Here is a 17,275-nt window from a genome sequence, read left to right on the forward strand (position 1 = left end):
ACTCCACTTCGCTCGCTTCAGAGTGTCGGGCTGACGGGCTGCCCTGTCTGAGGGACAGTGACTTTCCTGAGGCAGCAATCCCCCCTGGGATGGGGAGGCTGCCGCCGCTTCTGCTGAGTTCCGTAACCAATCCATCCCAGCCTCCGAGGAGGACTGGAACTCCCACCCTCCTGACCTACCAAAATTCATCAGCAAGTGTCTTCTTTTCTCCCCTCAGAGACGGTGCTGCGGTAGGATCATGAAGGAAGAGGTGAAGGGAATTCCAGTAAGAGTGGCATTGCGATGTCGCCCTCTGGTCCCCAAAGAGATTAGTGAGGGCTGCCAGATGTGCCTTTCCTTCGTACCCGGGGAGCCACAGGTGCGTAGGCGAGTCCTGGGCTGGCCTCTGAACAGCTGGGGCCAAATGGCAGTGAGGGGCGTGGTCTTGCCTTTCATTTTTTTTTTCTTACTCCTTGTTCTTTGCCTTCTCTAGGTGGTGGTTGGTACTGACAAATCCTTTACCTACGATTTTGTGTTTGACCCCTCTACTGAACAGGAAGAAGTCTTCAATACAGCAGTAGCACCACTCATAAAAGGCATATTTAAAGGTGAGGCTATGTAATTCTTCTACTCCTCGAGCGTGTATTATGTCAGGCACTGTGCCTCGGTGCTGCAAATGTAGGAACAAATGAAACATGAGCCCTGCCTTCAAAAAGCCCACAGCCTAGGAACTAACCCAGTGTCATTTGTGAAAGTCTGTACGCTTGAAAGTAGTTTGATACCGTATTTGTTGTAGGTGGTTCTGCTCATCTTTGCCTTGTATATACATTTTTTGTTTGTTTGTCCTGGAACTCCATTAGATTCTAAGTTCTTTTATGGGTGCTGAAGATGATCGGTATGCCAACCTACTTAAGGCCCAGGTACTGCAAAGCCTGTTGAGGGATTCAGAGAAAGATCATATAGCTTTCAGGCCCTGGAGGAGTTCAAAGTCCAGGAGTAGGAGTGGAAGTGGATGACTACATACATAATTTTAAATACATAAAAAATTTTAACCTTTTTGCACTTACCTTTAAGAAAAGACACTTTATTTTATTTTAATATTTATTTACATTTGAATTTTGAGAGAGAGCACAAGTCGGGGAGGGGCAGAGAGAGACACACACACACACAGAATCCAAAGCAGGCTCCAGGCTCTGAGCTGTCAGCACAGAGCCTGATGTGGGGCTTGAACTCACCAACTGTGAGATCATGACCTGAGTGGAAGTCGGACGCTTAACTGAGTGAGCCACCCAGGCACTCCTAAGAAAAGACATTTTAAAAGTTAAAAATGCACAATAGACTCAATCCTGCTATAGAAGTAGCACTGTGTTCAAAGTGGTATGATAACCTAAAGGATAGCACTAATATTGCTGGGGGATTAGGGGTGAATTTCACAACACAGGAAATCTTTGAGATAGGTCTTGAATGATGAGTAGAATCCTTAGGTGAAGAAGGATATTTTCTAAAGCCCCCAAATACTCTGACCAGTTAATAATCTTTACTAAAGAAGCTAAGGCTTTAGTGTTGTTGAAGACCATAGCAGGGTTCTAAAGAAGGGAGCAATGTCTGAGAGGTGTCTAATTATTGTTATTCTTTTTTTAATGTTTATTTTTGAGAGAGAGAGAGAGAGAGTGAGTAGGGGAGAGGCAGAGAGAGAGAGGGACGGAGGATCCAAAGTGGGCTCTGTGCTGACAGCAGCAATCCCATTATGGGGCTCAAACTCAAGAACGGTGAGATCATGACCTGAGCTAAAAGGACACTCAACCGGCCAAGCCACCCAGGCACCCCTAATTATTGTTATTTTAGTACAGAGGTTATTCAGGATTCAAAGCAGAGAGCTACGTAGAAGTAGAAGCATGGCACACCAGTCCCTTAAAGATGAAAGGCATGTTTGTACATCACCTAGTCTTACTTTGTATCCAAAGAAAAGTACTTTCCAGCAATATCTCTAAGTGAACTTACACCATCTATTTAAAATTCTTTTAAATAGGGATAGGGAACTCACTAACTTGCAATAGGGGGTCCTATTGGTTGGATTTTGGACAACTCTAATTGGGTTAGATTATATTGAGATGAAATTTGCTTCCCTATAATTTCCAGTGATGTTAGTTCATCCCTCTAGGTAAATAGAAGCCTTCTTACAGGCAACAGCTATTCACGTGTTTTTTTTCCCCACTTTTTTAAATGATGTTATGGCTCAGGACACATTGAACACTGTTTTACATTTTTTCAATATTAAATCAGGGGCACCTGAGTGGCTTAGTTGGCTAAGCATTGGACTTTTGATTTCAGCTCAGGTCATGACCTTGTGGCTTGTGAGTTCAAGACCTGAGTTGGGCTCTGCACTGTTAGTGCAGAGCCTGCTTGGGATTCTCTGTCTCCCTCCCTCTCTGCCCCTCCCCTGCGTGCGCTCTCTCTCTCTCTCTCTCTCTCTCTCTCTGTCTCTCTCAAAGTAAATTAATAAACTTAAAAATTTTTTTAAAAACATTAAAGCAATAATCTCAAACTTATAGAAATGTTGCAAAAACAGCATAAAGAACTTTTTTTCCTCTATCATTTGAGATGAATTGTTGACCTGATGCACCCTGAATGTGTATGTATATTGGCTACAATCAAGGGCTTCCTCCTACATAACTACAATATAAAGATCAAAATCATGAAATAAGCATTGCTGTATTACTACCATCTAGCCCTCAGACTTCTTTCAAGTTTCACCAATTGTCCCAATAATGTCCTCTAGAGTAAAAGGATCTCATTTAAAAGCACTTATTGTATATAGTTGTACTGCCTCCGTATAGTCTGTTTCATTTTAAAGTTTTTCCAGTCTTTTTTGAAGATCACAAGCCAGTAATTTTGTAAACTGTTTATCAGTTTTGGTGTGTCTGATGTTATGATTAGATTCAGGTTGCATATCTTCAGTAGGAATATCACAGAAGTGGTGCTGTATTCTTTCCTTTGAATCTTATTAAGCAGCACATGATGACTTATTTCGTTACTGCTGATGTTCATTTTGATCATTTGATTACAGTGTTGTCTGCGAGGCTTCTTCACTAATAAAGTTAAACTTTTTCCTATTTACACATTTGGAAGACAATTATATGATTCTATCTAAGTCTTCTAATTAACCATCCCTCCTTTCCTTTAGTTATTCCAGAAACAATATGGTTCCCAGGCCCTTCATCATCTGGTCATCTTCCTCAGAATGTACCTTCACGGTTTAGTAAGAGCCCTATAGTTCTACTTTTATCTTAACTTGGGAAACTATAAGAATCAAATTATAGTCTTTAGAGGCAATATAAAGTAGGTAGTGATTCTAATATGTATATGTTTGATTAACATTGCTCTCAGTTGCAAAGGCAAAGCCAATATTTTTTCACTCAGCTCAGTGACATCCTCTTCTACTCTGAATTCCCAATACCAGAGAGCCCTGAATATTTTGGAAAAAGTACTGAAACTTGGTTTCCCCAGTTACTACTATATACACATATCTGTGGTATTGTAGATGATTATGGAATGTTATGTTTTTGCCCTGTAGTTGTGCCAGTTGACACTAGCTATTTATTACAGTGGAAATCTTGATTTAACATCTTAGGATCTTTCAGAATATTAAGGTCTTCATTTAGACATACAAGTTCTTTTAAAAAGAAAAAAAAAGGCCAAGAACATATATCACATTAAATCATACTTAAATGATGACATGTCTATAAGAAGCCTGATAATATGGTCCAGATGGACTGAGAGTTTAAATAGGGAGTGGATGCTTTCATTGGTTATAAAAAATCTATGTTGTTGCCTTTTGAGATGAAGACTGGTAATCAAAAACATATATGTTGGAATTCCTTCTATTTATGCAACTTCTAAGACTTTCATTTAATTCCCATAATTTAGAATTGCTAGAAGTAGAATTATAAAGCTCTGAATGGCTTTTTGACAGTGACTGGGCCACCTTTATTACCTCATTCATATCTTTAAATGTTTTACTTCTTTGGGGTACTTGGGTGGCTCAGTCGGTTAAGCGTCCAACTTCAGTTCAGGTCATGATCTCATGGTTCATGAGTTCAAGCCCCACATCAGGCTCTGTGCTGACAGCTAAGAGCCTGGAGCCTGCTTCAGATTTTGTCCCCCTCTTTCTCTGCCCCTCCCCTGCTCGCTTGCTCTCACTCTCTCTCTCAAAAATAACATTTAACTAACTAAATAAATGTTTTACTTCCTAGCTTTTAAGGGCCACAAAGAGGGGCACATATTCTGGAGTTGGTATTTTTTTTCTTTGCTTATTTGGACTGATGCAAAATCATGGCACCCATCTAAGTTTTCTGTATGTCTGCTAGTCCTAAGAGACCCTTGTCTTAAGAGAGCAGTCTCAATTTTGTTGCAAATAATTGCTGAAAGAAGTTGAGTATATTGATTGGTTGAAAATATTTAAACACCACTATGTATGTGACTTCTGTTTTGCCAGGATACAATGCAACCGTCCTGGCCTATGGGCAAACTGGCTCTGGAAAAACCTATTCAATGGGAGGTGCATACACTGCAGAGCAAGAGAATGAACCAACAGTTGGGGTTATTCCTAGGGTAATACAATTGCTCTTCAAAGAAATTGATAAAAAGAGTGACATCGAATTTACTCTGAAAGTATCATACTTGGAGGTAAATGATTTATCTTTAATTATATAGAATTCAAATGTAACTTGGGTGGAAAAAAAATCCAAATCATGTTTTTCCCGGCATGACTCAAATTAGTAAATTGCATTTTTAGTAAATTACATTTTAATAAATTGATAGAGAAAATTTACTGGCTCAGTTGGATCTGGCTCCCACCCAGTTCTTTTCTTGTCAGAAGAGTCTGTTTAATCTGATTGTTAGAGGAGTTGGCATTGCCGTATAAAAAGATAATAGGAATTCTTTAATTCCAATTTGGCTTCCACTGCTGATTCCCTGTAGAGTATGCAGAAGAATATCTGATTTCCCTTTATTATTTTGAAGCCTAAGTGATAATGCTTCTAGTTTCAGGAAGAATGTTATAAAAAGTGGGTGAAGTATTGAGCTGTGTGTGTGATAATAGAATGTGTTTATTCAACAGATAGTTATTAAATACCTACTGCGTTACAGGACCTGTTCTAGCTACTTAGGATATATCAATGAACAAAACATTAAAATCCCTACCCTTGTTGTGTTTTCATTCTAGTGAATATCACTATACAAGTAGATGGGCCAGTTATATCTAACCTATGACATCAAACCTATGTTTAAGAAATTTGTGGCTTCTGGGAAACTAGTTGGTTAGTTCCTTAGTAGTGATATCTTTAATAAGCAATAATTAAACTTACATAATTAAGCATGCAATTATATATTGTATGTGAATACTTCATCCTGGAGTTGAATCTTAATATGTATAGGAGGTGTGGAGTTGGAAGATGGGGAGTTAAACATCATTAAGATTAGCCTTTTTGGATATCTTGATTAACCCAGTTGTGGTCAAGGTAATCAAATGTAAAAATTACTTAAGAACTTCGTATGTTAAATAGTAGCAACAGCCATAATAGCAAACAAATATGGTGCTTACTATCCACTAAACACTGTTCTAAGTTCTTAGAGTTCTGGTTGTTGAAATATTGGTTGCCACTTCTCCTGTTTGCTTTTCATTTCCTCCCTCCAATAAGGACCCTTTACTTACATTTTAACAATCAGGAAGGTGATACTGTCATGCCACCATCAAAGAACTGGATTTGGGCACCCATGTAACTTTTCATTGTGTCCAGTATTCCCAAGAAACTGTCTTAAGAGCAGTCTCAATTTTGTTACAACTAATATGTGAATTCATTCTTGTAAGTATCAAATGGTTACATGTAGAATTAAAGTCCTTTTCTTTATTATAAGAATAAAATGTTGTAAAATATTTTTAATACAGGAAGTCGCAAAGAATTTTAAAAGTCACCCAAGATTACCACTATTAACATCTTGTGTTTGCCACTTTATTTTTAACAATACCAGATTTACAACGAAGAAATCTTGGATCTTCTATGCCCGTCTCGTGAGAAAGCCTCTCAAATAAATATACGGGAAGATCCTAAGGAAGGCATAAAGGTGTGTTTGTCTCTCATTTAATGTTACTGAAAAATGTTGGCCACCACTAACATTTACATCTCTTTTATTTGCCACTGTGGTTTTTTTTTTTTTCAACGTTTATTTATTTTTGGGACAGAGAGAGACAGAGCATGAACGGGGGAGGGGCAGAGAGAGAGGGAGACACAGAATCAGAAACAGGCTCCAGGCTCTGAGCCATCAGCCCAGAGCCCGACGTGGGGCTCGAACTCACGGACCGCGAGATCGTGACCTGGCTGAAGTTGGATGCTTTAACCAACTGCGCCACCCAGGCGCCCCGCCACTGTGGTTTTAAATGACTACTGACATCTCAGTCTTTTGGGTTTTGTGTGATCTTAATTCCCTTTGTTAATCTAGAATTCCTAAATGGGAGCTCTTGTGGGGAAGGAAGTTTTATCATCTTCCTGTTACCTATTTCTCATTTTTATTTAAATTCTTTAATATATTGTGCAGTACTGGTTTCAGGAATAGAATTTTGTGATTCATCATTTACATATAGCACCCAGTGCCCTCCTTAATACCTGTCACTCATTTAGCCCAATCCCCCCATCCCACTCCCCTAATAAAATAAGATAAAAACAGGGAAGGAGGCAAACCATAAGATACTCTTAAATACAGAGAACAAACTGAGGGTTATCTTCCTGTTACCTCTTGAAGGAATGTTAATATCAATCAATTAAATATTTATTATTTACAGAGTTCTAAGACCAGGCTATTTATTTAGTACAGTAACCACTAGCCACAAATGGCTATTTAAACTTAAATGAACTAAAATATAATGAAATTTAAAATTGAGTCCCTTCATCACACCAGCCACATATCAAGTGCCCACTAGCTATATGTGGCTGGTGGCTACTGTAGGACAGCACAGATAACATAACCATGGTCACAGAAAATTTGTTGGGACAGCACTGTAACAGACATTGTGCTAGGCAGTGGGATGATATTTAAAAAGGAAAAAGGGTGAATAATATAAAAAATTTAAAATCCATAAGTACCAAAGGAAGAAGAGATCACTTACATGAGAGGCTTCTGTCATATGGTTTAGATGTGGGATGAGGAGCTGAACAGAAAATTCAAGGCAAGGTTGGGAGTTTAGTATACGGGAGTGGACCAAATCCAGAAGCTAGAATCAAAAACATGCACAGCTTGGATCTAGCTCCAGCTTGAGTATTCAGGGGTGGAGAATCCAAGGCTGGAAGTAGATGAGTCTATATAACTTAGGAAAAATTGGTAAAATAGTATCTTACCCATCTCCTTTTCCTTCCTCTCTTCCCTGCATGGAAAGTTGAAGGTTTAGGATACAGGTACATGAGGAGCAGCTGTGCTTATGATTTTTTTTTTCTGGTCATTAGCCAGGTATTAAAGCAAGGCTTGAAAGGTCAGACTTATTTGAAAGCCTGAAAAATTTGGAATATAGGGAGACAATTTGGATAGTGGGGATACAAAACCTGGGCAAAATGTGTGCTATTGCCAGAAAGAATATTGGTACTGAGCCAGGTTTTGGCCCATTTCCAAGATCTTTTATATGCATGCCAAGGCAGGAATTAAATCCCAAGCATTATTTGAGGTAAAATTCTCAAAGTGTGAGTATCTGACTTAAATTAGAGTGGGTAAGAACAAGTTTGTAAACACTCTTCAAATGGGATGGATGGAATATAAGTAGAGAAAAGAAGTAAGGGTATTCTTGTAGCAAGGAGTAGCTTAAGCAGGAAAACAGGAAATATACTCTTGGGGATAATAAGACTACACCGGTATGTCTGGATTAGAGAATTTGAGTTGGGAATTAATAGATGTGTTAGGACCAGATTATGAAACCAGGCTAAAGCATCATGTGTTCCATCCCTGTGAACAGTTTATAAATGAGATTGCTGTGGCCACTTTTACCAAGATTTTGTCTTATGTGTGTATCTCTCCAGCTATGTTAGCTCCTGAAGTTTAAGAGTGTCTTAAAAATCTCCTTGGGAGCACCTGGGTGGCTCGGTAGGGCAGCAGACTCTTGATTTCGGCTCAGGTCATGATCTTGTGGTTTGCTGTCAGTGCGGAGCCTGCTTGGGATTCTCTCTCTCCCTCTCTCTCTGCCCCTATACCACTCATGTATGCGCATGTGCTCTCTCTTTCTCTCTCTCTCTCAAAATAAATACATACACTTCAAAGAAAAATCTCCTTGGATCCTCATTATTTAGCGCAGAACTTAGTAATTTGGTGACATTTTAGGAAGCAGGATTTTAGGGAGACTGAACAGAAGTAGACTGAAAAGGAGACAGACTAGGAAGACAGATGAGGAAGGCCAGTTGGAGAAACTTTGCCTTATTCTTCACGCATGAAGTAAGATTCGCCTGGACTAGGCAAGTAGATGTGGAAAGGAAAAGGAAGTGATGGATGCAAAAGAAAAATGACTAGGAGCTGGTGATAGATGAGACAGGGAGAAATGGGAGGCAAAGAATTGAAGGTGAATCTGAGGTTTTGAGAACAGAGATACTGATAGAAGTGGAGAAGTAGTGGAGAGAATCAGTGTTGGTGGAAGGAAGATGAGTTTGGTTTATAATTCACTGTTTTCAAAGTGTAAGAGGCAGGCAATTTGAAATGAAAGACTAGAAATTAGGGCCACAGATGTAGATTTGGGAGCCATGGAGTAATAAAATAATAGCATATTTGGGCTAGAAGGGACATTATAATCATCTAGGGCAATCTTCAGAGACTCCAAGAGATTTCAACTTGTACAAATTCTCTTGGGTGGATATGTACCAAGCCTAGGACTCTGTTTTCCTGCTATTTCCCCTAGTGAAAATGAAGTATAAAACAGGTCAGAGGTATACGAAGGATCATAGGGTCACATGGAGAAAGTAGTAAAGAGAAATACCATAACTATTTGTGTTGCCCTTCTTGGGGCCAAAGCTTACCTTCACTTGGGGGTTCTCCAGAAGACACCTATTCATTGCTTTATCCTAAAATCTAGAGATCTCTTCTAGCTCCAGTATTGTCTGGTACCCTTGTTTTGGAAGTCCCTAGGGGAGATTAGAGACCTTGGTTTGCAGTGATCACAGAGTTGCTAGTCAAACAGTCCTCCTTACCACAACTGTTCTATTTATTGAGGTTCTATTGGAACATGAAAGCATTATTTTTTTAAACTACCAATCCCTATATCTGTGATGAAGTATTTAAAGTAGAATTTAAAATAAGTAAATAAAGTTGAATATTAAGGAATTTTTTTCTTTCTCTGAATTAGATTGTGGGACTCACCGAGAAGACTGTTTTAGTTGCTCTGGATACCGTTTCCTGTTTGGAACAGGGTAACAACTGTAGGACTGTGGCCTCCACAGCTATGAACTCCCAGTCATCCCGATCTCATGCCATCTTTACAATCTCCATCGAACAAAGAAAGAAAAGCGACAAGTAAGTTACAGTTACAGCTTCAAGAGTCAACATTTTTAACTTAGTTCAACTGAAGTTGAGTATTAAGTTGCTTCTTTGGCTGATTGACAATTCCTCGGAGATCAGTACTCTGAGTACTGGTAACCAGTGGAGCCATTTGAGCTGACTTGGAAGAACATGAGAGCCAGCAGGTCAGCTTTGACACTCAGCTGCCTTCAAGCTCACGTACTGTTCTCATTGGTGTCTTCTTGTCATCACAGGAATAGCAGTTTTCGCTCCAAGTTGCATCTTGTAGACCTTGCCGGATCAGAAAGACAGAAGAAAACCAAGGCTGAAGGGGACCGTCTAAAAGAGGGTGAGAGAAATTAAGGCCACAGTTGTAGATGAAAATTTGCAGTACTCTTACTGTGTTGTTGCTGCCTTGACTGAAGTATTTCAGGTCGTATTCTAAAGGTAGCTGCAATTCAAGTTTGAGGCTGATTTCAGAAATAGTGAAACATTGTTTCTTTCCCTTACACTCATTTTCTAATGTAGGGATGAGATTTGGATCTGGCCCTGGGTTTGATTTCATCTGGTCCAAGCAAGTTTTAGTTTTTGTTCTGTTTTACCCCCCAGCTACTTATGATTAAAATCAGTATCCTGATTCTGTCATCTGAAGCATTCACTGTCCTTATCAGACACTGTCACTTATAAACCTCATCAGCATGGTTTCCAGATGTTCATTTAAGTTTTTGGATATACACAATGAAGCTCCTAAGGCTGAAAGAACCACGTGGTGTATGCTATTAGACACATTTGTCTAGCATGATAGTGGCCTGGTAATCTGCATGATTTGGGAATGATCTTTCAAATGATTATTCTAGGTAACAAAAATTAATCTAGTTAACAAAAATTAACAACCAGCTCCTATTTCTCAATGTTGTACCTAAGGATCTCATAAAAGATTTTGCCAAATGCCTTGCCACAGTTCAGGTATACTATGTCTGCCATATTTCTCATAGCTACCAGTTCAGTAACAGTACAAAAAAGAAATAGGGGCGCCCAGATGGCTCAGTCAGTTGAGCATCTGACTCTTGGTTTCAGCTCAGGTCATGATCTCAGGGTTGTGATATTGAGCCCTTTGTTGGACTCTACACTTAGCTTGGGATTCTCTCTCTTTTCCTCTGTCCCTCTCCCCACACTCACACGTGCTCTCTAAAAAATTTTCAAAAAAAAAAAAAGAAATAAGGATTAGCCTAAATTGACTTCGTGAATTCAAGCTGGCTTCTAGTGTTTATTCTTCCGTTCCTAGGTTCTTGCAAGCCATCCCTGTAATATTCTGTCCCATAATAATCTAGAAGACTTACATCAAACTTACTGGTCTGTAATTTATAGAATTAACTTATACCTCTTTTTTTTTTTTGAAAATTGAAATTGCATCTGTCCAGTCTTCTGGAATGTCTTTCTCTGTGCTTCCTCAAAGATCATTGACATAGCTTCAGCATTCTTATTTGAAATTACTCTCATTTTTCTTGGTAATAATTCCTCTGGCCCAAGATATTTGAACTCCTGTTAAAGTAGTTCAGTTCTCACTTACTACCCCTTTACTCATATTGGGCTTCAGTTCCCTCTGGGGAACTGAGAATGCAGAAGCAAAAATAGTAATTGAGGAATTTTACCTCTGTCATACATCATTATTATACTGCTGGCACAGGGCAGAGACCTATTTCTTCCTCATTCAGCTTTTTGTTCTGAATGTATTTGAAAGTGCCCTTTTTGTTCTGTGTTTGCACTGTGAGATTTAGCCTTCTTAATACTATTTTTAAAGGTTCTTCTGCCTCTGTCTTTTTTTAGGTTTACAGTTCTGAGTTTTTTTCACAGCTTTATTGAGATCTAATTCACATACCATAAAAATCACTCATGTAAACTGTACATTTCGGTGGATTTTAGTATATTCACAGAGTTGTGCAACCATCACCACAATCTAATTTTAGAACATTATTATCAACCTCAAAAAGAGACTCCATACCAATTAGCAGTCACTCCCCATTCCTACCCCCTTCTCTAGCCCTAGGCAACCATAACCTGTATTTCGTATAAATATAGTCATAGAATATGTGGTCTTTTGGGAGTGGCTTGCTTCACTTAACATAAGATTTTTAAGGATCATCCATACTTCATTCACTTTTACTGCAGAATCATATTCTGGTGTATGGATATACAACATTTTGTTTGTATCAGTTTCATCCAATTTGGCTATTTTGAATATTGCTCTCTGAGCATCTGTGTATAAGTTTTTGTGTAGACAAATGGGTTTTTTTGTTTTTTTTTTGTTTTTGTTTTTTAAAATTTTTTAGAGAGAGAGTGAGAGAGCATGAGTGGGGGAGAGCGGGAGAGGGGGAGAGAAAGGGAGAATCCCAAGCAGGTTCCATGCCAGCATGGAGCCCAACATGGGACTTGATCCCATGACCATGGGATCATGACCCAAGCCAAAATCAAGAGTCAGACATCCAACTGACCAAACTACCCAGGCGCCCCAATGTAGACATGTTTTAATTTCCGTTTAGGTATATACCAAAGTGTGTAACAGCTGGGTCGTATGGTAACAAATTTATTTATTTTTAATTAAAATGTAATTAATATACCATAAAATTCACCCCTTTAAACTGTACAATTCAGTAATTTTTATATATTCACAAAGTTGTGTAACCATCACCACAGTAAGTTTTAGAACATTTTCATCACCCCAAAAAGAAAACCCACACGCATTAGCAGTCATTTCCTATTTTTTCCCAACCTCCCCCCACTCCTACCCTGCCTGTCTATGATTAATCTTCTTTCTGTCTCTACAGATTTGCCTATTCAGGACATTTCATACACATATGATCATACAATATATGGTCTTTGTGACTGGCTTCTTTCACTTAACAATGTTTTCAAGGCTCATCCATGTTGTGTAACATGTATCACTACTTCATTGCTTTTTATTGCCGAACAATATTCTATTACATGAGTATATTAATACTATTATTAATTATTAATACATATTCATATATATATATTTATCCACTGATGGACATTTGGGTTGTTTCCACTTTTGTTTTTTATGAATAATGCTGCGATGAGCATTGATGTACAAGTTCTCAAGTGGGTGTATGTTTTCATTTCTCTTGGGCCTATACCTAAGAGTGGAATTGCTGGATCATGTGATAACTCTGTGTTTAACTTTTTGAAGAACTGCCAGACTGTTTTTCACAGGAACTATACCACTTTAACTTTCTTAGGATTGTTATTTTTAGAAATCTAATTCTAGTTCTAAAAATAGGATTCTAATTCTTTCATATTCTTACTTTTATTATTTTTTTGTTTTTTATTTTATTTATACTTCTCCCCCCCATTCTTTTTAATTTTTTATTTTTGAGAGAGAGAGGATGCAAGTGATCAAGGAACAGAGAGGGAGAGAGACAGAATCCCAGGAGGGGAAGAGAGAGGGAGAGAGAGAGAAGCAGGGCTCACCAGACATGGGGCTCGAGCTCACCAACTGTGAGATCATGACCTCAGCTGAAGTTGGATGCTTAAACGACTAAGCCACCCAGGAGCCCCTATTATTTCTTTAATTGTAGCCATCCTAGTGCGTGTGAAGTGATAACTAATTGTGGTTTTGGTTTGCATTTCCTCAATGGCTAATGATGTTGAGCATTGTTTCATGTGCTTATCAGCAATTTATATATCTTTTTAGAACAATGTTCTTTCAGATTCTTAGCCCATTTTTTAATTGGGTTATTTATCTCTTTATGGTTGAGTTATGTGTGTTCTTTATACTAAGCCCTTATCAGTTTATGAATGCTCTGGATACTAACCCCTTATCAGATACATGCTTTGCAAATGTTTTCTCCCATTCTCTGGGTTATGTTTTCACTTACTGATGGTATCCTTTGAAGCACACAGTTTAAAAAAACTTGATGACATCCATTCATCTACTTTTTCTCTTGTGTGTTTGGTGTCATATCTTTAAAAAAATGCCTAATCCAAGGTCACAAAGATTTATGCTTGTTTTCTTCTAGGACTTTTATGGTTTTAGATGCTGTATTTAAGTCTTTGATCCATTTTGAGTTAATTTTTGTATATGGTGTGAAGTGGCAGTCCAAACTTCAGTCTTTTTGCATGTAGATATTCAAGTATCCCTGCATCATTTGTTGAAAAGACTATTCTTTCCCATGGAACTGTCTTGGCATCATTGTCAAGAACAACTGGCATCTCAATTCTATTCCATTGATGTGTATGTCTATCCTTATACCAGTACTATACTATCTTGATTACTGTAACTTTGTAGTAAGTTTTGAAATCAGGAAGTGTGAGTGCTTCAACTTTGTTCTTTTTCAAGATTGTTTTGGCTATTCTGGGTCCCTTGCATTTCCATATGAATGTTAGGATCAGCTTGTCATTTTCTGAAAAGAAGGCAGCTGGGGTTTTCATAGGGATTGTGTTGAATCTGTAGATCAATTTAGGAAGTATTGCCATCTTAATATTAAGTCTTTCAATTCACAAACCTCAAATGGCTTTCCATTCATTTAGATCTTCTTAAATATCCTTCAATACTTTTTTTAACTTTCAGAGTATAAGTTTTACACTTGTTAAACTTATTCCTAAATATTTTGTTCTTTTCAATGCTGTTGTAAATGGGATTTCATTTTCAAATTGTTTATTGAGCTTTGTATAGTGATCTTGTATCTGCAACCTTGCTGAATTTGTTAGTTCTAATAGGTCTTTAATGGATTCTTTAGGATTTCTATATACAAGTTCATGTCATCTGTGAACAGAGATAATTTTACTTCTTCCTTGCTGGTCTGGATGCCTTTATTTCCTTTTCTTGCCTCATTGTCCTGGCTAGAACCTCTAGGACAATGTTGGATAGAAGTGGTGAGAATGGATATTGTTGTCTTGTTCCTGATTTTAGGGGAAAAGCACTCAGTCTTTTACTACTAAGTATGACGTTAGCTGTGGGTTTTTCTTTTCTCTTTATAATTTTTTTAGTGTTTATTTATTTTTGAGAGAGAGAGCGAGAGCGAGCACATGCGCGAGCAGGGGAGAGGCAGAGAGAGAGAGGGAGACACAGAATCGGAAACAGGCTCCATGCTTGAGCTGTCAGCACAGAGCCTGGAGTAGGGCTTGAACCCATGAGCCACAAGATCATAACCTGAGCTGAAGTCGGACGCTTAACTGACTGAGCCACCCAGGCACCCCAGCTGTGGGTTTTTCATAGATGCCCCTACCTGGATGAGGAATTTCTGTCTATATCTAGTTTGTTGAGTGTTTTTATCATGAGTTTGTCAAATGATTTTTCATCATCTATTGGCATGATCATATTATTTTGTTCATTATTCTGTTGATATGGTTTATTGCATTAAATGATTTTTGGATGTTAAACCAATCTTGTTTTCCTAGAATAAACCTAACTTGTTGCTTTAGTATATTTAGTGACTTTCTTGGACTAATTCTGTAATTCCCAGTAGTATACAGTCACAGAAGGTTAGTGGTTAGTCAATGATTGGTCTCAGATTTCCTTAAATGCCTTGAACTATAACTTTTCCAGCATTTGCCTAGGGCTCTGTATTAGGTGTTGGGGCTTGTCCCTCACACTCAGACTTGTTACAACTCTATCTTAGTCACTTCTTGAACTGGGCCTCAAAGTCAGCCAGGGGTACAAGATAAGGGCTTTTTAGGTATTTCCTGCCATTTTTAGGTCTTTCCTGAGCATGCACATAGCTTTCTAGATCTCCAGAAATATATCCTAGCTTTTTAAAGCCCCCTGTGGACACTTCATTCCCCAGATCTTCCTTTTAAGTTTTCAAGCAGGCTCTTATTTAAAACTGTGGCTATTAAGTTTGGTGTGTATTGTCACCAGATATTTTTCTGTACATAAGTGTGCATATACATGTAGTAATATATTTGTTATATGCCTTTACAGGTTTTAGTATTGCTAAGTTAATTTTGTTTGAATTACACAAGTAATGTATGGATAAATTCCTAGTATAAAAACACAAGCAACGCAGATGAAGAGAAAAGCCCCCCTTGATCTACCTCCCAATCCTAATCTAGGAATAACTACTTCCACCTGCCTGGTTTTTTAATTGGTGTTTCCCTGTTGTTTTTAAAGACAAATGCTATCATACTGCATATATTATTTTTCAACTTCCTTTTGTCTCTTAATAAGATATCTTTGAAATCTCTTTGTATCACTGTATAAATCTGCCTCATTTTTAGAACTGCTATATAGAATTCTACAGTGTTCAAAGTCTACCATGTTTATTTAACTATTCCTGTTTTGAATGACATTTAGGTTGTCCAGTTTCTAGCTATTGCTAGAAACTGAGGTATCGACTGATACCTCAGTCGATAGCAATGTATATGATATATACTTGAGAGTATTCTCTAGATTATATACTGGGAAGAGGAATTGCTAGGGTGAAGGACATACACATTTGAGATTTTCAATACTGCTAAATATTGTTCTCCAAAATATCTGTCCCAGTATACATGCTATCTCTACTATATGAGAATGTTTCCCTGTACTGTTGACAGTATTCATATCATTGATCTTTTTATTTTTGTCCATCTTGAACATTGCATGTTATTTTTAAAAATTTGTATTTCCCCCAATGACTTGTGAAATTGAACATTTTTTTCATGTTATTGGCCATTTCTCTTTCCATTTCTGTGAATTGCCTGTTCATACCCTTTGATTACTTTTCTTCTTTCAGGTTATATTTCTCTTGTTGACTTTAGAAGTTGTTTATATATTCCAGATATTAATGACTTGTTGCATATATATTACATATATTTTTCTCGGTCTCATTTTTTTTTTAATTTTTTTTTTAACATTTATTTATTTTTGAGACAGAGAGAGACAGAGCATGAACGGGGGAGGGGCAGAGAGAGAGGGAGACACAGAATCGGAAACAGGCTCCAGGCTCCGAGCCATCAGCCCAGAGCCTGACGCGGGGCTCGAACTCACAGACCGCGAGATCGTGACCTGGCTGAAGTCGGACGCTTAACCGACTGCGCCACCCAGGCGCCCCTCTCGGTCTCATTTTTTAACTTTGTAATCTTTTCATTCATGTTTTCCCAATTTTGTTCTCCTAATTTTTTCTTGAGGTAAAATTTATATACAATAAAATGCACATATTTTAAATGTTCAGTTTGTTGAGTTTTGATAGTTGTGTATGCACTTGTGTAACTATCATTCCCTTGTACCCTTTCCCAGTCAACCCACCCTACCCATTTTCCACCTTAAGCAACCACTTTCTTTCTGACTTCTGTCACCATAGATTAATTTTGCATGTTCTTAGACTTCATATTAATGGAATCATATCATTTTTATTTGCCTGGCTGCTTTTATTTACCATAATGTGGTTAGTTGTGGGGTTTTTTGGAGATTCGTCCATGTTCTTGCTTTGATTAATGATGTGTTCCTCTGTATTGCTGAGTAGTATTCCATTATATAATTATACCACTATTTGTCTTTCCGTTCTCCTTTAGATGGAAATTTGGGTCATTCCCAGTTGTTAGCTATTATGAATAAGGCTGCCTTGAGCATTCATGTGCAGGTCTTTTTGTTAATATATGTTTTCATTTCTCTTGGGTAAATACCTACGAATGGAAGAGGTAGATGTATGCTTAACGGTATAAGAAAATGCCTAATGGTTCTCTAACATAGTTTGTACCATTTCTAACAGTTTGTATCATTTCAGCAACGTATGAGAGTTCCAGTTCATCACAGTCTTAGAAACATTAGCGTGAG

At 38.0% G+C, this 17,275-nt stretch overlaps 1 protein-coding gene across 1 annotated transcript in view; it reads left to right on the forward strand.

Annotated features, from left to right (window-relative positions):
- The first annotated feature begins 223 nt into the window (after window positions 1–223).
- KIF4A (kinesin family member 4A) overlaps window positions 224–17,275 on the forward strand; it is a 121,684-nt gene continuing 104,632 nt past the window's right edge. The window contains exons 1-6 of the mRNA XM_004000594.5: window positions 224–358; window positions 473–587; window positions 4,475–4,665; window positions 6,010–6,102; window positions 9,350–9,516; window positions 9,756–9,850. Coding sequence (XP_004000643.2) covers window positions 239–358; window positions 473–587; window positions 4,475–4,665; window positions 6,010–6,102; window positions 9,350–9,516; window positions 9,756–9,850 — 781 coding nt within the window. The 5' untranslated portion in view covers window positions 224–238. The remainder of the gene's footprint in view (window positions 359–472; window positions 588–4,474; window positions 4,666–6,009; window positions 6,103–9,349; window positions 9,517–9,755; window positions 9,851–17,275) is intronic.

This window comes from Felis catus, chromosome X (assembly GCF_018350175.1).
Source record: "Felis catus isolate Fca126 chromosome X, F.catus_Fca126_mat1.0, whole genome shotgun sequence".
NCBI lineage: Eukaryota > Metazoa > Chordata > Mammalia > Carnivora > Felidae > Felis > Felis catus.